The sequence below is a fragment of the Pituophis catenifer genome, unplaced genomic scaffold (assembly GCF_029215685.1).
Source record: "Pituophis catenifer annectens isolate HBS135680 unplaced genomic scaffold, rPitCat1.0.hap2 SCAF_1, whole genome shotgun sequence".
NCBI classification, from domain to species: Eukaryota; Metazoa; Chordata; class Lepidosauria; order Squamata; family Colubridae; genus Pituophis; species Pituophis catenifer.
In genome coordinates this window covers 234,292,462-234,317,037 of record NW_027256881.1, presented here as the reverse complement: position 1 = coordinate 234,317,037, position 24,576 = coordinate 234,292,462, and the positions used below count along the sequence as shown (strand labels likewise).

Here is a 24,576-nt window from a genome sequence, read left to right as displayed (position 1 = left end):
CAACAACAACAACAACCGCTCTTTAAGCCACAAAACAGACCGACACAAAACAACCCTTAAACACATCTTGCTACCCGTCCTCTGTGATCCACGTGTCCCCTTCTCAGGTTGTCGGGTAACCGAGCCCTTCTTCCTTCCCAGGGACTTCATCCTCCGTCATGCACTGCACGGACACTGCGCAGACTGTGACCTCAGAGGACAAGCCGCTCCCGTGAAGGCCTCTGGGGATCGGAGTCCCAGAACCCGGGAGCCCGCTGCTATTCGGATCAAGGAGCGGACTCCATTTCCCAGCAGGCTTTCGGCGAGCCGAGCGGCAGACGCGAGTGTGAGTGGACGGTGCGGGAACTCAGCCGTCACGTGCAGGACGAGGTGCGTGTGCCGTTGATGCTGGAGGAGGAGACGACGGAGACGCCGACGACGGAGAAGGAGGAGGCTGAGGCTGCTCCGCGCGGGGGCTTGTTGTTGTTGCGGCAGCCGCGGCTCGGCCCGCAACACTTCCCTGGAAGACCCCCGAACGGCTCGGCCGGCCACCACGATGAGCGACAACGATGACATCGAGGTGGAGAGCGACGTGAGTGCCTCGCTGGTCCCCCGCATCCTTTCCTCTTTCTCCCCCCCCCCATTCTTTTCCTTCCTTCCCCGACCACGTCCGGGTTCTCTTCTTCCCCTTCCTTCTCTCGGTCGCTCAGGCGGAGATTGTCAGGCGGCGGCGGGCGCGGCTTGGCTGAGCGGCGCTGACAGTAACGCCTGTCTCTCTCTCATATATTGCAGGAAGAGCAGCCGAGGTTTCAGTCTGCGGTACGTCTCTCTCTGCCTTTCATTCGCTTAATTCCTCCCCCCCCCAAAAAAAAAAACCCTTCACCCCCTTCCTTCCCGGACCCCCAAGGCAGAGAGCGCGGCCCGGCAGTCAAAGCCTAACCGGGGTGGGTGGTTGGGTGGGAGGGGGGGGCATAAAAGGAACTGGCAGAAGGGAAGAGGAAGAGGGAGGTAGCCTGGCCGTGTGTCCCCCTCGGAGCCTGGCTGGGGGGTGTGGGGCATGCGAAGGGGCTGTAGGGGACAGAGAAGTCTGTGGTGAGCGGGGGAAGGCCAGGCGTTTCTCTTTGTTTTGGAGGAAAACTTTCTATAGGCAGCTCTGCCTAGTGGTCGGTGGCAGAGGAAAAAAAGATTAGGAGGGCAGGGCCTGTCGCTGTCAGCTGTCTTCTGAGCCGGATGAGTTCGGCTGGAGCAAAAAGCCCGAGGGTGGAAAAGCGGTGTGTTTCCTACTGGAGCTTTGCAGAACAGGTCAAGAGTCTAATTCAAAACAGGTCAGGTGGAGGTTATAACTACAGGTAGTCCTCGACTTACCGTGGTTCGTTGAGTGGCTGTTCCAAGTTACGACGGCACTGAAAAAAATGGACTCGGGGACGTTTTTCACATGTATAGCATCCCCCGTGGTCATAGGATCAAAATTCAGATGCTTGGCAACTGGTTCATATTTGTGTCGTGAGGTCATGTGATTGACTTTTGGGACCTTCTGACAAGCAAAGTCAATGGGAAATCCAAATTGGCTTAACAACCATGTTACTGACTTAACAAATGCAGGGATTCCCTTAACACCAGGCCAGGCTGGATGAGGTTTACATCAGCAGAAAGCCAGGCTGGTTATTTTGAAAGGAGGAACCGAGGATACTATAGACCAGAGGTCTTCAGACTTGCTTTAAGACTTGTGGACTTCAACTCTCAGAATTCTCCAGTCAGCAAAGCTCCAGCATAGCTGGCTGGAGAATTCTGGGAGTTGAAGTCCACAAGTCTTAAAGTGGCCAAGTTTGAAGACCTCTGCTATAGACTGTCTAGGAAACAGGAGGGAGATTGGCAGGTTAGTGCTATGGCAGGGAAATGGCACGTGGAGCAATGATTAAGCATTATAATATCTTATACTGGTATTAAATATCAGCTGAATATGTTTCAGAGTGGCAAAGCATTCTCTCTAAATTACAGTGGCATCTAGTTTGAAAGACTTTATGTCTTAGTGTCTCACCAATTATCCCTGTAGGCTGTGGAAGAACACTTTCTTCCTCGCTGCTGTCAGAATTTAATGAATGAGAAAATGGGATTTCTCTTAAATTGGAATTAAAATGTGCTAAGATTATTTTTTAAAAGCTGTGCACCACAGAAAATTTCCTTAAATTAGCTCCTTGTAACTTCAGATGTTGGATAATATCTATAAAATATTCATTATCTACATGTAGAAAAACATAATTGATTGTACCACTGATTCTAACAATGAATTGCAGAGTCAAAAGGTACTCTTTCTTGAAGTCTGCATTGTAATACACAACATACTGCATACAGTTTGACTTGTGAATTACTTAGTGTTGATTGCAATTGAGGTATAAAAAACTTCAAAACATAGTAATAGAAATAACAACAACCCTCTTTGTAAAAAAGTAACCTAGTAATACCATAACAAGTGTTCTTATCTTGCCAGTGGCGGTAGTTGTAGTGCAAGATGGTATGTGATTCACAGAAAAAGTTCTTTCGGGTTGCTTTCGTTTTGCTCATAGATGCAGTAATATCACCACTGTGTTGCTGAGTTTTAAATGCTTGTAAATAGTGATATATTTACCTATGGACTGGTTATTAATTTATGTAATTTTATTTTCTAACTAGTAAGATAAAAATGAAGGTAGAATGATTGAAGCATAGACTTTTTTAAGTAAAAGAGTCGACTGCCATTAAGCTTAAATAGCTAATTAAATATAGCCAACTTTAATCAAATTTTGTATTTTGAAATCCAAATTTTTATTGAATGAGATTGCATGCTAACTAGTTGTTATAATAAATATTGATTTGCAACTGGTTGCATTTTTGTACATGAAACATAATTTAAAATATTTGGTGCATGTTTCTATGCATCTGAATAATATTTAAGGACATGTATGTTACTGTATACAGTAGGGTTGTACAAGGCCTCAGATTTAAGGAAAAAAGATTCTCTGGAATGTGAAGGGGTGTATCCTTCTCTACAACACCTTAAACACAATAGGATTTCTCTGGAGATTGTGCTTAGAGGAAACTTAGTGTTCCTGGAAAAGAATTGTGACAGGTGCTACACAAACAGCCTTGTTTGTTCAGAATCACCTTTTTCCTTCAAATCTGAAGCCCTGCAGAGCTATGCAATTCGTGCAACGGAACTAAGCAAGAATGTTCATTTAAAGACTGCAACTGCATTCCAGCACACAGCAAACTGGAAGTTAAGGCCATTAAATAATAGGAATAACTTCTGAGTAATATGAATAAGACTGTGTCATAAGTGTTCAAAATGTATAAGAACTAAATATGTGGTTTTTAAAAACTTTTGAACAGGATGGAAAATAATACTGTTTGATTAATAGCCATTAAAAGCCATACCTTGGCAATCGAACCATGAGACCAGGAATGTCAAACTGGATTTCTTCAACAGCCAGATCAGCATTAGTTCTCTGCGAGCCGGCCACGCCAGGGGAGAGACAAAATGGGACAGAACCTCCTGCCTCACCTTGCTGGTCAAAATGTACCCCACCCCCCACCCCGCTTTTGGCCTGGATGGCCTCCTGCAGCACCTTGCCGGCCGAGACGGGATGCGGGGGACCATTTTGGTCGGCAGAGTGCTGCAGGAGGCCATCCAGGCTGAAAATGGGGTACGGGGGCGCGCAGGGGCCCCCACACCCTGTTTTGGCTTGCCAGAGGCACCACGGGCCAGTTCCAGCCCACAGGGCTTGAGTTTGACACCCCTGATATAGATTATGCATGGTTTTTGTGATAAAATTAAATTTTAATTGATTTTATTATCTCTGGTGACTTTCTAGTTATTGAGTTGGTTCCAGAGCTCCTCTGACTGGAATTCTTTGAAGAACTTCAGTTGTCCAGGTTGATCAATTGAATTTGCCAACAACTCCTTGCCTCCCGAAAAATTATTCTAGGTAGTTGCAGATTTCCTAAAACAACGTTTGGCAGGAGAAGAATTAAAAATTTGGGTTGGGTAAAAATATTTTACCTCTACATTTTTCATTAAGATCTCCTGGATTACATTTCGTTCTGCAAGTAGAGCCCTTTACTCTGGACCCATAGCCCAGACTTCTTTGGGAAGTCAACATTGCATCTTGTATTTCTTTCAGGTTACATTTTTCTGTAATATACCACATGAGTTAAGATGTCAATATTTATATCAAATGCCAGTTTATTTTATTCATCTGAGTTAATTGTTGAATGGTTTATTACCTATGATGAAAAGGAGCTTGTCGTTTATTATTTAAGATATTCAGCTTAGTTTTTGCTCAGTTTAACAAAGGAGTCAAGGCCTCTGTTTCTTTAATAAGGAGTCACTGACTTCTAAGAAATAATAATGTGTTTTCTGTTTTCTTTCTGCTATATATTACTAGTTTCATAATAGATTTACAGTAGTAGAGATTTAAACTGCATCTACTTCCTTTTTAAACAATGTGGTCTAAATGCTTAGGCAATAGCTTAGTGATGCACAGAATTTAGGTTGACACACCACTGGATTGCAAAAAGTAAAAAAATGTTTTGAAAAGTATAATTGTTTACATTAATTTTGCGAATTATTTAAAGATTAATTTTATTGAAGTTTATTTTGTAGATGTGTGCACTGAATTTAAGATCATATGATTGAGAAATTGTGCTAAGAGAAAAAGTTTGCTATTCGTGTTATATAATACTTAATTGTGTTCAAAGTGCTGCATGCATCCTAGTAGTGTCTGGAGCATCTCTCTTCCTTACAATATTACGGCAAATCCATTGAGTAGTAATGGAGCTAGATTTAAATCCCTGGCACCACACTAAGGTGATTTCAGGCGTCTTAGAGTTTTTGCTAGACAAAACAAACAAAATTGACCTAAGTGGCTTCTGTGGTCTGGCTTGAAAGATTTAATTTTATCAGTTGAGAATCTTGGTGTACTGTATTTCATTCACTGAGAATGAATTTCCATTAATTAAAGAACAGATTTTAATATAATCCCTAGAAAATGCTTTTAGATATAGGTCGTGGAAAAAAGAAAATCCATGGCATGTGAACAATAACAGAGTTGTTTACAGAACATAGCCTGTCATATGTTTTTATTACTAAGCTTTGAAAATAATGAAAAGGGAAAAATAATTGGATAGACAGTATAGAGTAGTAGACTATATATGTAAATATGCATTGCTTCAAGTTTTAGAATTTCTTAAATATATATATATGAGCATGGGAGATGTTCTGTCCCAGAACATTCAAACCTCCAAATAATAGGCCAATCCAAGTGGTGTAGAAATGGGTCATTCTATTTGTTGGATCTCTTCCAGAGGATTTGTAAATTACTAGTTCTGAGGCTGAAGTGACCCATTTTAGTTGCATGTGTATGATTCCATGACATAATATATTTATATTGCCCTAAAGAAAAGTTGGGTGGCATTTCTTAAGTATACTTTAAAAATAAGCAGGCCAGTTTTTGTATAATATTGAGAACAAACTATAAAATCCCTTCTAGTTTTAAACTTAGGGGAATGAATATTTGAATTAGACTCTATGAAGAATGTTAGGAGCATCGTTATTTTAAATAGTTGAAAGAATATTCATTCTTATCTGGAGGTACAGAATTAAAAGTCTAATTTTTTCAGAACTTATTCAGCAGGTTGAAAAAAAGTATCTGAATGGTATTCCAAAATGGACAATTCCTGTGTTTGGTATATAATACCTAGTATTTCCGAATCATAATATAGCTGAATAGCATCTATTTTGTACCTGAACAAAATAATGTCATCCGTGATTATATTTATTCACCCATTTTCTGACCTCATCTAAAATCAGCATATAACAGTTAGGATCAAATGCCATTATAGGTAGTCCTCGACCTATGAACACAATTGAGCCCAAAATTTATGTTGTTAAATGAGAATTTAAGTGAGCTTTGCCCCATTTTACAACCTTTCTTGCACACAGTTGTTAACTGAATCACTGCAGTTGATAAGTTAGTAACTTTGTTGTTAAGTAAATCTGGTTTCCCGATTGACTTTGCTTGTCAGAAGGTTGCAAACGGTGATCACATGACCTTGGGACACAACAGCAGTCTTAAGAATGAATCAGTTGTGAAGTTCCGGTTGACGTCGCGGCAATGTCGGACATGAAAAACCCCAATTAACTATTTTTTTTAAAGCTCCCAAAGGGGAAAAAAACTTACCCAATAGAACAGGGTCTCCAACCTTGGCAACTTTAAGACTTGTAGACTTCAACTCCCAGAATTCCTCAGCCAGCTTTGCTTTGCTGGCTGAGGAATTCTGGAAGTTGAAGTCCACAACTCCCTGCCTGCTTGATTGCAGGCAGGGAGATTCAGTTGCTTGCTGATGCAATCGATTGCAGGGATTACAGCAAGGCATTGCGACCAGCAGCTAAGGTAGGGGGGGGGAGGGATTTTTGCTACCGATTAGCAGGCAGAGCCATTTAAAAGGAAAAAAGTTTTTTTCTTTTACATGGCTCTGGCGATCCAAGCTGAGTTGCCTGATTAGCAGGAGCTCAGCTGGGATCCTCAGAGCTTGGCTGATCAGAGCCATTTAAAAGAAAAAAAAGGCTCTGATGATTGCACGGCTCAGCTGGGCATGGGGGGCGGGGGCAGGGATTTTTGCTACCGGTTCTCCGAACTGCCCGCCGCCATCGCTACCTACTCACCCGAGCCGGTCCGAACTGGGAGCATTTCACCCCTGGGCTAAAGTCACCTGTAGGGGTGATGAAAAGTGGAGGGATGCCCTGCAGGTCACGGAGAGCAGTGGCTCTCCTGCTTGATCCAGGGCTAATTCCCTCTCAGCCGACAACAAAGAGAAATGGCAGCCATTATGGCTGCTGTGAAGCTGGGGCCAAAGAAACAAAGACAGTGCTGGAGCAGTGTGTGAACAGTGACTGGAACTGGATGAGGTGACTTTTTTTTCTATTTAAAACCTACCCCAAAGAAAATAAACTATGAAAAAGGGACTCTTTGAAGAGTTTGTTTAAGCGGCGAACAATTACAGAGAGAAAAATCATAGACCCGAAAGGAAACAAAAGGATATTAGGAAGAAAGTGTAAAACCTTTAAAAACATAGAAAGATTGGATCTCTAATTTTTATTGGCAATAAGGCATTTTAAAATGTTGGAATTACTTGTCAGAATTTTGATTATTTGTTTGAATAAATACAAACAGAACTTGTTAGAATCTATGCAACATTGAAGTTAAACACAAGGTGCCATCTACTGGTGAATGGAATACATTATATCTCTACAACCCTGAGATGTAGTGATAAGACAGAGGAGAAAGTGGAAATACTACTGGAATGAATTACCTACTGAGCTCCGGACGGCTCCTGATCTCCGCTCCTTCCGTCGGGACTTGAAGACTTGGCTTTTCAAACAAATAGGCTGAGACTGATTCCGGGCTTTATTATTTACTACTAATTAATTATTTGGATTAAATTATGATTTTATTGTATTTGTTTCTTAACTTGTGTTCGCCGCCCTGAGTCCTTCGGGAGAATGGCGGCATGTAAATACATGTAATAAATAAATAAATAAATAAAATAAATAACACCTGAAGGACTGCTGTGCTATCTATTGCTTTATATTTATCTATTCCATGATTACTGGAGCTCTAACATTGAAAATACTGTAGACATCTAAGCAAAGTGACTTTTAAATATCAGGAGTTATGATTGAACTTATAGTGGGGATTTAAGGAGCCATTTTGAAATTTTCCTGGATTACCTAAAAAGAGCTAAATTGACTAACAGTGGGACATAAAGAACCATATTACAGTACTTCCGGAGGAGCAACATCAGGACTGAGTAAATGGTTTCCAGACTGACTTTCTGAGGGCAAAAATAATTGAGACTCTGGGGTAGTGATAGAACATTGACAGATTATTGAGCGATATTTGGATTTATCAAAAAAGAAGGCAAGATGTTTCATCAGGGGGAAATAAGTGGGTTGCAAAAAGAATTGGTGGCAATATTTTGAGTATCATTCATGATACTATGACAAGGAATCACAGGAAGATAATGGACTTAATGAACATAAATGGGAAGTTAGAAAGTGCTTCACAAGGAATAATGAATAATGATCAAAAAGTCCAGGAAATAGAGGTGATAATGGAGAGACCAGGGGAAAAGGCAGAACTAAATAAACAAGCAAAACAAGATAAGAGGGAGAAGGTAATAAATATTTATGAAGCAATTCAGGGAAAATATATATTAAAAGACCAAAAAATAATACTGGATAAACAGAAAGATATCTTTGAAAAGAAAATGGAGAGTTGGGCAGATCCTCTGGAGATTTGGCAGCGAAAGATACTAGAGATGGAAGAAATATTTAAGCTAATCAGGAAAGAGGTAGACAGTGATGAAGAGACAAGGGAATTTAGGAGGCAAGTCAAAAAACGAGTAAGAATTGAAATATTAAAACGGGCAAGAGATGATGGATAGAGGAAACATTTTGTAACACAAAATTGGCTTTACTGGAAGCTAGTATAGAGGCAGACACAAGAAATGGGAATATTATTATGCACATTTTTTATATAATATATTTAAAGTAATAGCTAGACACAAAGATTAGAGGTTGAAAGAGGGTGATATTATGTACGTTCTAATGATATTGTTATTAGAATGGGGGACTAAAATGTTGAACAATTAAATAATGAAGGCTTATATCTTAATACAAATATGTATAAGAATATTATTACAATTACATAAGTATAATTTAAATAACAAACAATATTAATGCTATTATTATTACCTGTATTCAAATGAATGATACCCAGATGTCTCACTGTTCATGTATTGATATTGACGTATATTCAAAAAAAAAAAAAAAATGAATCCATTGTCAAGCCTCTGAATTTTGATCACATGATTATGGGGATGCTGAAAAGGGTGTAACTGAAAAATGGTCATAAGTCACTTCTTTTTTCAGTGCCATTGTAACTTTGAACGGTCATTAAATGAACTGTTGTAAGTTGAAGACTGCCTTTATTTCTGTTCTGATTTGAACGTACATAAAACCTGTATAACATACAAATTGTGATTATAAACAAATAGCTTCTGATACACAAAAAAAAAAACAATGTTGATTTCTTTCCTCACTCTCTTTTCATGCCAGGAACTAAGTTCTTGGGCAAATTATTTTGAAAATAGCTGATAAAAGTAGTAATGGCACTAGGCCACCTTGCTCTGATGAATGGAAGCCAGTGTTTTTGTGCTCTTCTTATTCATCAGCATCTAGCATGGTTTCTGCCAACCAGAACTCATTGGATTAGATCTGGCAGCTTTTCTTAAATGCAATTTGTTTGCTCTCAATTCTTGCCAGTAATTCATTACAGCAGAGTCAGGTACGATGTTTGATTATAGCTGGTTCTGTTTTTATAAAGTAATTATAGAAACAGGACAATTTAGCACACTATAACTGGCATTACTTTTACTGTTTTGATGGGGAATCAGACTGCTCGGGGGTGGGGGAGAATCTTCTTTTGGGTTGATTTTATACGTTTGTACAATTTCTTTAATGTGCTCCAAAATTACAAACTTTGGAAGGAATGACAAGTAGTTTACTTAATGGTCAAAGTATTTTGAACTGGGAATAAGGGCACAATAAGAGCTTCTAATAACCTACCATGCCCTTTTGATTAATGAAGCTATCTAAATGAGTTGCCTGTGCATTTCATTTTGCAGTATAATTACTGAAAATGCCAGCATTGTCAGGATTTGTAGATGAAATAATACAAGAATCATGTGTAATGAGGCAGTTTTATGTAGTATAACTTTTTGTTTTCTTTTTAAGGTTCCAGTTAAAACGCTTTATTGTAATGTGTTTTCCAGATAAGTCACATATATTCAATGGATCAATTATTATATATGAAGTTACAAAATTGTGATTGCTATGGTCTGCAAAGGATTTCCTATGATTACAGCATATACTTGTGAATACATTACATACATGCAGTCAGTAATCATTGCTCTCAATTTTGTTCCCTTGGTAGCAGATTAATCACCATTTTACATTTATTTCCAATTGATGGTACAATACTGAATTTGATTATATCCACTTAACACCTGAAATAATTTAAACTCTAGCGTGTAGTTTGGAAGGTGGAACGAAGAATCTGTCTTGCTATTTCCCCCCCCAGCTAATTTGGTTTTTTAAAGCTATTTGGCCCAGCTATTAAATCATTCCTTTAAAATGTTGTATATTGTATTTATCTATATCATTTTCTATTTGTGTTCAGATGAGAAAATTAGTGATTTTTAGTTTCAAGTTATCAACAGTTTTAATGCTAGTACACTTTTTTCTGTTATGGTCTTAATCCACACTTGTAGGAAATCTGTGAGTTTCAATCCTGATTCTTGTTCATGGATATAATTTATTCAAGGGATTGGCTTGTACCATTCTCCTTTTATGATTTCTGCTGCATAATAGATTCTAGCTTGATCTTGGAGTTTAGTGTGGGTGTTAGCAGTTTTTCCTAATCATTGACAGAGAACTATTTTTTTCTTAGTGTACATGGTGAAATAAGACTTGTTGGGCCAGTAATGAGTATCATTACTTCCTTTGTTTTTCTGCTTGTGAGCAGAAACAGTTTCAAGTAGCTGGAGTACTTTGTCTTTTCTGTCACAGTCTGGGCCTTTGAGTAAGCATATTGTGGAGAAGCACCGTTTTTTTCAGACTATAAGACGCACCGGAGTAGAAGACACACCAAGATTTTGAAGAGGTAAACAAGAAAAAAAAAGTTTTTGCCCTCCTGGCCCCCAGGAGCACTCTGCAGGCTTCCCAAACCCTCTGCGCGTCCCGTTTTTCACAAAAACAGGATGCGCAGAGGGTTTGGGAGGCCTGCAGAGTGCTCCTGGGGGATGGGGAGGGCAAAAATGCTCCTGTTTTTTGCCTCCCAAACCCCCCACACGTTGTGTGTTTGTCCTCCCCAGCCCCCAGGAGCACTCTGCAGGCCTCCCAAATCCTCTGCAGGCCCTGTTTTTGCAAAAAAATGGCCTTGTTTTTGGCGAAAACAGGACGTATGGGGCAGAGTTTCAAGAGGCCAAAAATGGTTATATTCGGTGTATAAGATGCACCAACATTTCCACCCTCTTTTAGGCGGAAAAAAAGTGCATCTTAAACTCCGAAAAGTACGATAATTCAGAAGAGAACAAATGTTGCTTCTTAGTCTGGTTCCGCCTGTAAATTCCTGTCATGCTGAACTGAACAGTTACAGAAACATTGCTTGTACTTTGGATTTGGGGTCCAGACACACCCAGAGTGTCCTTTTACATCTGTGGATAGTTTCTATACTCAAAGTTGACTGTGGGATCATTGCCAGACCTTTGTAGCTCAAGGCTACCTTGGAAGCAAACCATCTACTCATCGTAATTTGATTTCATGTTACCACCTGGATTCAAACAGCAATGAGGATTAAAACAAAAACCAATAGTTGTGAACAGAAGCAGAGTGATGGAGATGTATTTGCTGCAGAAACTGAAAATGATTACTCTCAATTTGAGATTAATGATTAATTCTGAACTAATCTTAAAAGAAAATTAAATTTAAAATAAGTTCTTATCTATTGAACCATTTTGTTCCACATCATCCTCTGCTAGAAATATTAACTATTTTTATAACATCCTTATAAAGGAAGACAAGTAATTGCTTAGATGGCTCTATGAAAATTGGTATGATGAGATATGGCTAGTGATGTGTTGAATTTAGTTAGTGATGGTCAGCTACTTGGAACATGATGACTAAGATCTGGATTAATGTGTGTCAATTGTTAAACTGATAATTTTATTGCCCAGGAATTCTTTTAGCAATCTTTAAAACTTTGCAGTTATGGTCATATTCTTTACTGTTGATAAATTCAGGTTGAAGAAATTATTCTATTTGTATAGAACATATGCTTAAAATAATAGCAAAATATTTATGAAAAATGTAATTTTGAAATTAGACATCAAATCTTAAGAGTACAATTATCATACTGCATCTAAAAATCAAGTAGTTCTAGTTGCTTTGTAATGCGTAAATGAAAATTTTTGTGTATGAACCAGGTTATATAACAGTTCTTACTCAAAAGTTTTCATTTTTGCATTACATTTGTAAACTATATGAACAGAGAAAGAAGCCATTGCAACTATCCTCCAGCTCTTGATGTCACTGTATATATCACAACGTCTGCTAATCTAGAACTTTAGCATATATAGAGTTATTTGGGAAGCTTTAATCTATAGATATGCCTATGGTGATTTCTGAATAGAGGTTATATTTGAACTAATTAAGATTCAGGGTTTCCTGCTGTGTTTTGGGAATTTTCGATGAGACCTCCATTTGTTCATTTTTCACTGTGAGCCTTTTCTGAAGAATAATACCAAGAAAATAGGCAGTACTACTTGGAATTAAAATAATTTATTCCAGGGAAGAAATACTTATCTGAATAAATGTGACTGACAGAAAATATTTGACAAAAGCCCTTCTTTTATTAATAAAACTTATTTTTCATGATTGCAGTTGGCCTGAATTGTTTGGATGATAATTTTGTTGACCAATTTGTTTCTTTGCAGGACTTTGACTTCCACAGCTCTTCCTTTTTCCTTATATTCCATGGATGCAGGGGAAGCCTCATGTTTTTATGCCTAAAGTAATACTTGTTATTTGTTGTTTTGTTTTTAATTTCCTAGGCTGACAAACGTGCTCACCACAATGCTCTAGAGCGCAAACGCAGGGACCACATCAAGGATAGTTTCCACAGCTTGCGGGATTCTGTACCTTCACTTCAAGGAGAGAAGGTGAGTTTATTGAGAGAAGTGATATGCTTTCTGTGCACTTCATTGAGCACAAGGAAGTTGCATCCCAACCCTGTTATTTTTAGTAACTAAACAAGAAAGGACCAGGGCTAGGAGACAATTCTGCAAGGGTCCCAGATAGTCTTCTGGAATAAATGTCCTTGCTTCTTTGGTTTCTTTAGTTTGGTTTCTACTTTTTGTTATGCTTTTAAAAATAAAAATGAATCACACTGTAGTAAGTACTTTAATTATCAACTATTTCCAAGTAACTGAACGTTTTCCTCTTTTAAGGCTGGAGTGTTTTTCCTACGGCTATCTAGAACTGATAGGATAGTACACTTCTCTACATATGGATAGCAAGATATTTTTACATTTTATGACGTGGTTAAAAGTTATTGCAGGTTATTCATTTTTTGCCCTAGGAAAGATTTATTTAGTTTAAAGTTTGAGGCTATAAAAATGAATTGCAAATGAGAGAATTTATAACATGGCTGAACAAAAAGAAGAAGTAAAAGAGGGCCTTGCAATGAGTCCTCAGCTTTTTTCCCCTTAAGCCAGGGAGTTCTATAACTCTCCTTTCCCCCGCTGATGGAGTTTAGTGTGCACAGTCATTTCAAGTTTTGTCTTGTCTATGAACAATTGTTATTGTTTAATTTGTTGTATTGTTTTCTTTACATTGTTTACTCTGAATGCAAGCTACAGTTTAACTGTATTTAAAATAATTAAACTAGCATTTAAATTTGTGGCTTAGCAGCCTTCAATTTGGATAGGAGAAAATTTTTTTTTTTTTTTAATTTGATTTATATGCCGTCCTTCTCTGGAGACTCAGGGCGGCTTACAATGTGCTCAGCAATAGCCTTCATCCTTCTGTATATTTATACAAAGTCAGCTTATTGCCCCCACAACTGGGTCCTCAATTTACCTACCTTAGAAAGGATGGAAGGCTGAGTCAACCTTGAGCCTTGGCGAGATTCGAACCTGCAGTAATTGCAGGCAGCTGGTCTTAATAACCAGTTTAATAACAGGGTGCCTTAGACCAATGTACTATCAAGGCTCTTAATACTTAAGTAAACTCATTATTTGACTTAATCCCAAGATTTTAGAGAGTAAGTGCTTTCCATGTAATAGTGAGACATTTTTTTTTAAAGAATTGTGAAGTACCTAGGATAAATACCAGACTGGTACATGTTGTTCAGTTCTTCATTTGGCAACTCCTTCCAGTAAGCACAGCTAAGAAATCTGGATGGCTTCTCTCTATGGATAGCTCCTCTGGATGATTTGTAATCCAAGAATTTTATCTTGTTTCTCTTTGAAGTCAGAAGGCAGGAAGAAACTATGGCTTCTGGCTATGATTTATTGAGAAAAGTGTAAAATTTACTTGTTTTCACGTCACGGAGAGAATGGTAGTTGCTGAAAATTTCTGGCTTCCTAATGGGTGCAAACACAAGTAGTGTTTAAAACATGAGTTATTTTTCTTTCTCTTTGTTTAACATAATGTTAGCAAATAACTTTTGATATGGCTAAAAAAGCTGTCCCAGAAAGAACGAGGAACAGGTATCCTGTTAATCATCATAAATTAAAATCCCTTCTGAGTTGACTGCAAAAGCTTATTATAAGATAGTTCACTTGGTAGACAGCATTTTTATGTGTAGTCACCTCTAATGACTCTGTGTCGTAGACATTGTCAAGGCACACCCATGTATTAATCATGCTGTACAGGAAAAGTTTTCAAGACTGAGATCTGATACCTACATAACTTGTTAACTAAAATATGTGGGCAGACTTTCTGCTTTTTTATTCCTCTCCAAGATGAATGCAAGCTGCTATATGCTTAACACTGGAATTTTACAAGACACTGCTGAAAGGTTTATGGCAATTTTGGTAAGAACGAATGAGTTTGACAATCATGTTCCATAAATTGTTGATAGCATTATATATAGGCTTCAGCCTTTTGCTGAATCAGGAAAAACCATTCACATAAGATTGAACAGGAAAAATCCCTCCTGATTCTGGCCTTTTCTGATACAGAACAGGACATATGGGTATAAATAATTACTGTATGCTGGACATTTTCTTGCTGGAAAGATTGAATTAGGAACTTGAGCAACCAAAGAATTGTTATTCTTGATGCACATACACATGGTTGGGCAACCTCAGCATATATTTATATTTGTGTTTGTATGTGTATTTATATAACATGCATGCACATTAAACAAGATAATATTCCTAGTTTTATTGGTTGACTGCATATTCTAATGCAGTGATTCTCAACAGTTTCTTCATCACAAACTCCCTTTAAATACCTTTTGTGGCCCCAGACCATGGCCCCAGACCACCAAGACTTAACTTAAGATTTAAATCATAACATTTCTTCAAGTCTTCATAAACCCCCTAAATTGACATTGCCCCCCAGGGGTCTGTGGACCACAGGTTGAGAACCACTGTTTTAGTGCAATGACTCATAAGAGATATGTGTATATAATTATGAGTAAAGTTTGCTCAAGATGCTAATAGTTTGCTATGCTAATTGGGTTACAATTGAAAATAATGATCACATTAGCAATTTAAATTATGAATTAAGCAAAAAGTTTTACTGTGACCTCAAATTGAAAGAGTCTCAAGAAATTCCATTCTCAAAGGAGGCCTCACCAGTGTAGTATAGGGGAGTACTACTTCCCTTCATTTTGATAGTATTCTTCTATTGATGCAGCCCAGGATTGTGGTGTTGTTTTTTGGTAGCTGCAGCATACTGCTGACTCATACTTAAGTGATGGTCCATCAGGACACCTAGATCCATCTCACAGGCACTACTGTTGAATCAAGTACTGTCTGTCTTGTACCTGTGTATCTGGTTTATCCTGTCTAGGTATAGGACCTTACCTTTCTCACTACTGAACTGCATCTTGTTGGATAAGGCCCAATTCTAAAGCTGGTCAAGATCCTTCTGAATTTTGAATGTGTCTTCCAAAGTGTTAGAAATTTTCTCCAGATTTGTGGCATCTGCAGATTTGATGAACTTCTCTTCAATCCCCTCATCTATGTTAATTATGAGGATATTGAAGAGCACTGGGCCCAAGACCAGGACCTTGAGGAACCCTACTGCATTCTTCCCGCCACATAAGTATAGCTCCATTAAAGACTACGCACTGAGTGCCATTGGTCAGTCAACTGCAGATCCATCCATCTGGTAGTGGTACTGTCTATCCCACATTGTTCTTATCTTAGCAAGAAATAGGCTCCGGTCTACTTTATTGAATGCCTTATTAAAATCTAAGTGTATTGTATCACATTTCCTTGCTCTGCTAATTTAGTCACTTTATCAAAGAAGGCAATAAGATTTGATTGACATGATCTGTTCTTAACAAACCTTAGCTACACTTTCTATTTTATATCAAAGTGCCCTTCCTTTTTACCACTTCTTCCTCATTGTTGAATTCATTCTTTTGGGACTTATGCTTTGGGACTGTTCCTAGAAACTGGCTTCCTTCCTTCTCCAGATTTAGTTGAAATCCTTCGGATGATTCAAGCTGTTTTCCAAACACAAACACATTTCCCCCAGTCCTTGTGAGATAGAGCCTGTCTCTTGCCCGGAGCCTATCATGTAGGTGGTGTAGATTATGGTCCAGAAATCTAAAGTTTTCTTGATGAAACCATCCCTTGAGTCATCAGTATACCTCTGAAATCCTCCATTCCCTCATCGGATGTTGACTTTCATTGCAAATATGGATGAAAGCACCACCTGTGCACCTGAGTCTTTTGCCTTCTTGCCTAGTTTCTTATAGTCCCTTGATTTTTTTCAGACTCCTTTGTCCCAGCATGAAAGAGGAGAAAAGGATAATTCATTACTTGAATAAATGTCCTCACATCCTTGATCTTTGAACCTGGTCTGCAGTTTGTTGATTCTGTTCTTGTGAGAAGGGAGTCATCAATCCACCACATGTCTTTCCTCTTTAGGACATCCAGAGATTTCCCTGTAACAGTCTGAGCTACTTTTCTTCCTGTTACTGGAACACTTGATGAAAATCCTTCTCCAGATGTCTGTGTGTCTTTTTCCAAGGAGAGAAAATGAAATGGATTGTTAAGCTCCAGTGACAAGGATAGTTTTTTTGAGAGAGTGGGGTGTTTGAAATGTGGCCATCCTTTTCTTCATCTCCATTTTTTATGGTAGTTTCTTCCTTACTATGATAAGTTTCTAGAGACTTCTGCTTTTCCCAGAAACTGCTCATTTTCATGGATGAGTCTCAGAATGGATATATGTTCCTCTAGATCTGTTGACTTCAAATCCCAGAATTCTTGAGCCAGAATGACTGGCTCAGGAATTCTGGAAGTCCACAAGTCATAAAGGACCATACTTCCCCACCTCTGCTCTAGACCTTCCACGTTTTCCTCCAGCAATTTGATCAGTTTGAACTTGGTGCACGTATAATTGAAGTTCTCAGGCAGGAATACAAACACAGCACACATTTTGCAGGTCACCACAACGCCTCTTTCTCCATGACTTTATTACTTTTAACAATTGTGCATATCCAAATAGATATTTCCCTTGTAGATTTCCCGATTTAGATGTAAGATTTAGCATGTAGGCCACTAGTTCGATACAGTGAGATGGTCCCCATTATCTTTTATTTACAGTGAGCTGATCACTCTCCCAGAATCCTCTTGTGGTATGCAATTACTCCCAGTGAGCCAGCTCCCAGGCCACTACTTTGGTCCATTGAAATGAATGCGCACTTGTCTATTGCTCACAGTGAGCTCCTCTTCACTGTCTTAGAATTCTCCAATGGTATGCAAATGCTCCCAGTGAAATAAATATGCAGAAGCAATTTGCATTGTGAATATGTGAGGTTTTAGTTTACAACTATCAAACATAAGTTCTAATTCTATAAAATAAGATTTTTAGTTAAAATCACATTAATCTAAAATAATTACAAATGTTTTTCTTGATAGTCATTCTCAGCTGAATTAGCAGTCTAGAAAAATAGTTTTAACTGGTTTAGATAGATGTATTTAGAAATCAGGAATAGATTGATCTCATTAGTGTATCAGAACCAATATCCTATTAAAAGACTGTCTATGTAGTCACAATATTCAGTTATATTTGCATCTGTTTTGTGCTTATTTATTTATTTAGAGCATTTATATCACCCATTCGGTTCCAATATTACAAAATAACTAAAAAAATATAGTGACCAAAATATTCTCTGCTCATCCTGATCCAAAGACCTAAGGAAAAAGCCAAATCTTGAGTACTTTCTGAAAGCCTGTAGCATTAGGGCCAATAATTAATTTATTACCAATTATTTTCAATTATTTATTATTATTTGTTTATTATTTAAATAAATACTCTTGTAATGAATAAAAGTAAGCAGTGTTTATAATATTTAGAATTTTTGGATTTAGTTTGGTCTTGGATGTTCCCAGTTTCCCAGTTGAAACTATGACTGAGTCTGTCCATATGTTGGAATATTAAGGTGTTTTCTTTGTGTCTTCAGACTACTAATTGGTGTTCATAGATGCTCTCTGCTAATCTTCTGCCTGACTCTCCTACATGGTGGCTGTTACAATCCTTATACTTTATGTGATGTATGAATCTTGGTTTTTTTTCTTCTTGAACTACTGGGTCTTTTGATTTAGTTAGGGTGTTTTGGAGGACCTTATATTTTTAAGTAAACCAAAAAACATTAACCAAAAAATAATCCATCTGACAGTTTGTGAGCATCCTAAATCATGCTAAACCCAAAAAAACCTGCTAAGGAATTCACAGAAACTTGGCATTCAGACAAATCAGTCATAATAGATACATAGAGATAAACCACATTTACACACTATTTAAAAGAGATAATAAAAAAAGCTAAGAAGGAAACCAAAAGACCAGAACACATTCTCTCTAGCAACCAACACCCAGATGAGTAAGGATTACACCAGATAAACAATCTAGTAGGAAAACAATACTCTAATCAGTGTACTACAAGGTGAAAACCACACCCCTTCAAATACTGGTAGAACACGCTACAGTATATACACAGAAAGCAAACCCCATAATCAAGTAGCACTGATGATGCTACCTAGTCAAAGAACATTTGCAAACAAACAACCAAGCTCAGTGAGCACCAGGCATACCGCCATAATGGTTTAGTTCAGAGAACTTCATTTTGCTCTGCAGGGACCACTTGGAGGAAAATAAAAGTTTTGTGCGCTCAGTGGGCTGTTCCAAAACACTTTGTAAGTATATTGTGCTCAAAGACAATGAGAAACTCAGAACAGAATTCTGTCATTCATTTACAAAAAAGGAAAATGGGAGCAAAATTATTCCAATTTGTCCTTTTCACAATCAACAGGACAGTATTTTACTTTCCATATCACACTCCAAAATGTAAACGTTCAGTACAACATGCAGGTACTGAAATATATGAATGCATAGATGCCAAGGACTGTAGGCTTGAAAGACTATAGGTAAGATATTTTACAATCATGAGTGCCTTACAAGAAGAGATGTACAATTTGCAAACATATTGCTGAGGGGTTTATTGGATAGTTCCGTTAGTTGAATGAAGCTATGACTGGCAACTTGATCTCTTGCAAGGAAGCTGCTGTACAACAGTTGAGAGTTTTTTCTGCTTTGCTGCAGAAGTTCTTTTGAATGCAGGAGGGCTCACCTACAGAGTAGTTGACAATACAGGGAATGATCATGATAGAGCTCCCTTTAGAATAGTTGCTTAATGCTATAATCAGCAACTATTAACAGAGTTCCTATAGAAATAGGAAGTGAGTATGAAGTTGGAAAACAGATGATATCCTGATACCTAATTAAGAATGTTAATACTAAGTTTGTGGTTTAATCAAATTGGATTATTTTAATAATATATCTATTATCAAATATAGTAATATATCTATGTAGCCATCTGTCAGAATTATATTTTATATATCAGAACTAGGACTTTATTTGGTGTTTTTTTTTCCACAACTATTGCAACAGGCATCCCGGGCCCAAATCCTAGATAAAGCCACAGAATACATCCAGTACATGCGCCGGAAAAACCACACACACCAGCAGGATATTGATGACTTAAGGCGCCAGAATGCCCTGCTGGAACAACAAGGTCAGTATGCCTGAGCTGGGGTCTTCATATTCATGGATCTAAAGGTTATGCTATCTCACAACAAAGCCCTCTATAGAGGGTTTATGGATCAACATCTAATTACCTGTGTTGAATAAAACTGTGGTGGTGTTTAAAAAGCTTAAAGGTTTTAGGTGTTGGCGACATGTATTAGTTTTCATGCAGTCACTCGGTCTTCCTTCCCTGGAAGGATCCTTTATACAAGATTGAAGCAGACCAATAAATTACCACTAGACAGGTCCTGAGAGTTCAGTAGTGCACACATATAAGTATTTCAAATCTAACTGTGCCCTGAAGTGGCTAATTTGAAGCACTTGTAATAACTTACAATTCAAGTCTAAAAACATATAACAAAAACTATAACTATGCATAATGGATATTTTAAAAAAAACAGTGGATGGTAGAGTGCTTATATAGAAATATTGTGGGAGAAAACCCCAGGCATCATTCTGCATTTCACATGCCACTGCAGAAGCAGCTTCCATTTTGTCTCCATGCAGATTGTATTTGTTGCTTTTAGCACCATTCTCAAGTAGGCTGAGATTGTTTCAGTCCTCAAAAAAAAAAAACATTTTGTTAAAAAAATATAAAATGCAGAGACTTCCCCAGCATACTGGGGCTGTTTACCTATCTAAAGCTTGAGAATAGGCAGAGTAAAGTAAATCAACTATTACTCACTATTGTGTGCAATTATTTCTATTGCTATCATTTCTACTACTCTTGGCCTTCAGTAGAATGTGAAATTAATTATTCAATGCTTATGCCAAATTAACCCATTTCATATCCTCAAGATGGATCCATTAATGTAGCATTCCATATTCTCAATTGGATTGAAATTTCCCATTCACACACAAAGCTTCTGTTTCATTGCTTCCTGGACAACCTAAAGCAGGGATTCCTAAACCCTCAACACACCTCAATTTAGTGTACACACCTTCCTTAAAAATACAAACACCAAACTGAACTCAAATGAACAATGAAAGCAATACAATGAAACTTTGGGAGCAACATATTGATTGTAATAATGTACAAAAAATTCTCCACACCACTCCTGAATTCTTCTTTCTGCAAGAGAGACAAGCTTCTTTTCAAGTAGTTTGTAACAAGAGAAGATGATTTTTCTTTCAGAGCAAAAAACAATATTTGAGGGAAACTAGAATAGATCTAATGGACTTTAAAATTTATGTTTTTATTTACCATTGTAATAGTATGACATACTAAGATCAACTTAGCGTATAAAGTTGTGGTATTTTATATATGGAATACAAATATATGTACTATTACTTTTTTATTCAAGTAAGTAACATATATTTAGTATTAGAAATAAAGTGGCAAGCTGCTGCTTTGTGTTTGAAGTTCCCAAACTTCAACAACTTATGAATGAGCAAATTGTTGTAATTGGCTAGGGAAGAAAATGTCAGCACTATAGATTGGAAGAAAGAAGTATTGTTATTAAAATAATTCATAGTAATAAGAAATAAAATTTAAATTGACACAACAAAAATATGAGAGGTGGTTTCTCAAATCAATCATAATTAAAATTCATTCTGAGGAAAGAAGATTTCAGTTATATAGGATTTCAGAAGTTGGTGGAGGGAGAAATCTAAAGGAAGGCTCATAAGAAACAGTTTAAGAGGAAGCCAACAACTCACTGGAAATAAGACTTTATTTGGGGTGGGGGGAGGCAGAGCCCTATGACCTAAAAAAAAAAAAAAGGCTACTATAGCCTCCAGTATATTCCAGGATTCATGATATTGATTGAGAATTCAACTAGACTCAAATTAGCACTGTTACCCTATTGGAGGTAAGCTGCTTTGTGGAAATTGCTTGCTTTGAAAAACAGCTTTAAGTACTTAAATTAATGGCAATAAAGAGGTCAAGTGGTTGCCCCCATATTGTTTACCTTGTACACTTCGCTTGCCTTTCTCACATCCATTTCCATATTCTTGATCTTACCTTTTAGTTCGTGCACTGGAGAAGGCAAGGTCAAGTGCTCAGTTGCAGGCCAACTATTCCTCTTCAGACAACAGCCTCTACACCAATCCCAAAGGCAGCACCATCTCCGCCTTTGATGGTGGCTCTGATTCCAGTTCGGAGTCTGAGCTGGAAGAGCCTCAGAGTCGGAAGAAACTTCGTATGGAGGCCAGCTAGAAGAAGACTTGGTTCCCGCTGCCATTAGACACTTGCTGGCTGATTAAGGACTTTCCTTTTTCTTTAGTAGAGGCTCTCGGACTGCAGCTTCCTCTATTCCTTATCCCTTTCTGACCCTTTTAAAGTTAACCCGACTCTGTGGCTTGGTAGATTACCGTATGGATGACACCAGCCATAGCTTAGAGCAGGATGCAATTCTGCCCTGCGGCTGCCGGGTTCTAGTACCAGGAAAGCCCAGACCAGTTGATTAAACTGATGTCTCTGAGATTGCCTGGCATGTGTGGGGATAGTGAACTCCCCATGCTTCCACTAGAACTTCACCAGCCTCTGTTGCTTTTATCAAAATATTGCTATTTATAATAATAAATCCAGATAGCCCCAGAAGAATCTTGGTAAAGGAAAGAAGCGTGCAGAAGCATGTATGGATGATCCTTCTTGCCTGAAGGGATGATGCAAGATTCCCAGAGAGGCATAGAGATTCATTTCCTTTTTGTATTTTGGCAAATGACGAATTGGTATTTATTTTCTCCAAAGGAATCTCTGTCTGGCCAGATTCCTCCTCCTGCTACGGACATTGGTAATGTGAAGCTACAGATTCAAACCATGCTAAATTCTTCCCTTTTCTGTTTTGAATTTCTCAGAAACAGAGCCAGCTTTTTTAATGTAAATACACACAAGCTTTGTTACTTGGTACTAATAAATGCATTTAAAGTGTGGACCTGCTCTCTGGCAAATGGGCCAGTTTCCCATGTGAATTAAAGAGGCCTAAGCTGTAAGCAAGCAAAGGCCTCTTTGCGCGTAGGTGTGTGTGTGTACACACATATGCATGGATATGCACATGCATGTGTGTGTGGTATGTGTGATATTTTTTTGTCTTCTTTCCACACTTGTTTGTGACGTTTTCTGAATTTAGCGTGTACAAATGTAGCTTGGTCTATGTCCAGGTGTGAGTCTATTCCATGGAACTGAAGTATGTTGTACATACTGCCCAAGAATTGTCTTGCAAGTTAAGGCTTCCCTTTACTATAAGACTATAAATAAAAAATATTTTATCCTTTTGAGTGGTACTGGTGTCTTTATGGAATGGTTGCAATTCTCTTGTTTTCTCCAGTATTATTAAGATGGATGATACTTTACAGATTCCAAAACACAGAAGCTAAATCCAAAGTGATTTTTTGGAGAAAATAGGTATTGGTTCTCATTTACTTAATATTTTTCTCACTTTTTAACTGGGCTATTTCTCAAAATGGTTCACAATATTCACCAAATATAGTCAATGCAGATACAGTACAATTCAGTAAATAAAAATTCAGTTCAGTGTCACCAGGAGTAGGTGTCCAATAGTTTATAAAAAGGGCTGGACTCTAAATTTCATCATCTTTGCCTATCTGGAGATTGCCTGGACTCACCAGTCCTCTTGCAGACACCCCGCAGACACACACATAGATAAGGATCAAAGCTTTTTTTATTTTGTGGGGGAGGTTTAAGAAGATGCAACATGTCTTAAGATTTCTTAGTTTGCAAGAAACAACCATTACCAAAAAGAGAGTGTGTGTGAGAGAGAGAGATGATCCAGGCTTCATATATTTCATTTCTCCACAGGTAACTCACAAAGTCATTAGCCATATTCCCTATGGTTTTCTTATGATTAGAGAAATTTTGCTTTCTCCATGTATTTCACTGGATTATTCGGCATTAGATCAGATATGGGATAACTGAGAACTTGATAACATTTTTAAAAAACTTTAGGAGTTTGCAGATTTATGACTGGAATTTTACAAATTTATATTATCAGCCCTCGTGAGATCTGCAAGACTTGATCCCCAAATAAATGTTGCTAGATTGCAATTCTAGATTGCTAGATTGCGACTCCAAAGAGTTTGGTCTAGAACAGTGGTGGGTTTCACTTAACTTTGCTACCAGTTTGCACGTGCACCACTTCTGCGCATACACAAATCATATTTCATGATGTCTGGGCGGGTGGGTGGAGCCTCCTGCCACTGCTGCTACCGGTTCGCCTGAACCGGGATGAACTGGTAGCAACCCACCACTGGTCTAGAGCCAGTTTGGTCTAGCAGTTAAGGCATCAGGCTAGCAACCAGGAGACTTTGAGTTCTGGTCCTGCCTAAGGCATGAAAGCCAGCTGGGTGACTTTGGGCCAGTCTCAGCCCAGCCTACCACACAAGGGAAATTGTTGTGGGGAAAATAGAAGGAAGAGATATGATCACCGTCTTGAGTTTATTTCTAAAAATAATAAAGGTGGGATATGTATACATACATGCATGCATACGTGTGTGTGTGCATCCGTGTAAAATATATTGCAAAACTGGCCAGGTTCATGTGATGCTACTATTAGGTCAGATCAGTACAATGTCATCCTTAGAATTAATACATTCAGATTTTTTGAGGTTGTATATAGGTCCTGTAGTGCTTTTACAATTATTTAGAAAACTAATTTCATTTCAGTTGCTACACTTTTGCTTTACACTTTTAGGAGCCACATTGCTCCTAAACA

At 38.1% G+C, this 24,576-nt stretch overlaps 1 protein-coding gene across 3 annotated transcripts; it reads left to right on the top strand.

Annotated features, from left to right (window-relative positions):
• Nucleotides 1-385: 385 nt before the first annotated feature.
• MAX (MYC associated factor X) lies at nt 386-23,118 on the top strand. 3 transcript variants are annotated; one of them, XM_070957177.1, is made up of 5 exons: nt 386-571; nt 12,688-12,795; nt 14,602-14,673; nt 19,769-19,892; nt 21,874-23,118. In XM_070957177.1, the coding sequence occupies exons 1-5, from the start codon at nt 536-538 to the stop codon at nt 22,059-22,061; spliced, it is 528 nt and encodes a 175-aa protein (XP_070813278.1). In that variant the 5' UTR covers nt 386-535; the 3' UTR covers nt 22,062-23,118. The 3 variants fall into 3 exon arrangements, with proteins under 3 accessions (XP_070813278.1, XP_070813280.1, XP_070813279.1); XM_070957179.1 differs by lacking the exon at nt 14,602-14,673; XM_070957178.1 differs by lacking the exon at nt 14,602-14,673 and having other exon boundaries at nt 19,763-19,892.
• The last annotated feature ends 1,458 nt before the right edge of the window (nt 23,119-24,576 follow it).

Bases quoted from the DNA above. Each gene is read 5' to 3' on its own strand.
- MAX (XM_070957177.1), top strand. From the start codon at position 536: ATGAGCGACAACGATGACATCGAGGTGGAGAGCGAC. The intron at 12,796-14,601 runs GTGAGTTTATTG...TTCCTCTCCAAG, and splicing joins CTTCACTTCAAGGAGAGAAG to ATGAATGCAAGCTGCTATAT. The intron at 19,893-21,873 runs GTCAGTATGCCT...CTTACCTTTTAG, and splicing joins TGCCCTGCTGGAACAACAAG to TTCGTGCACTGGAGAAGGCA.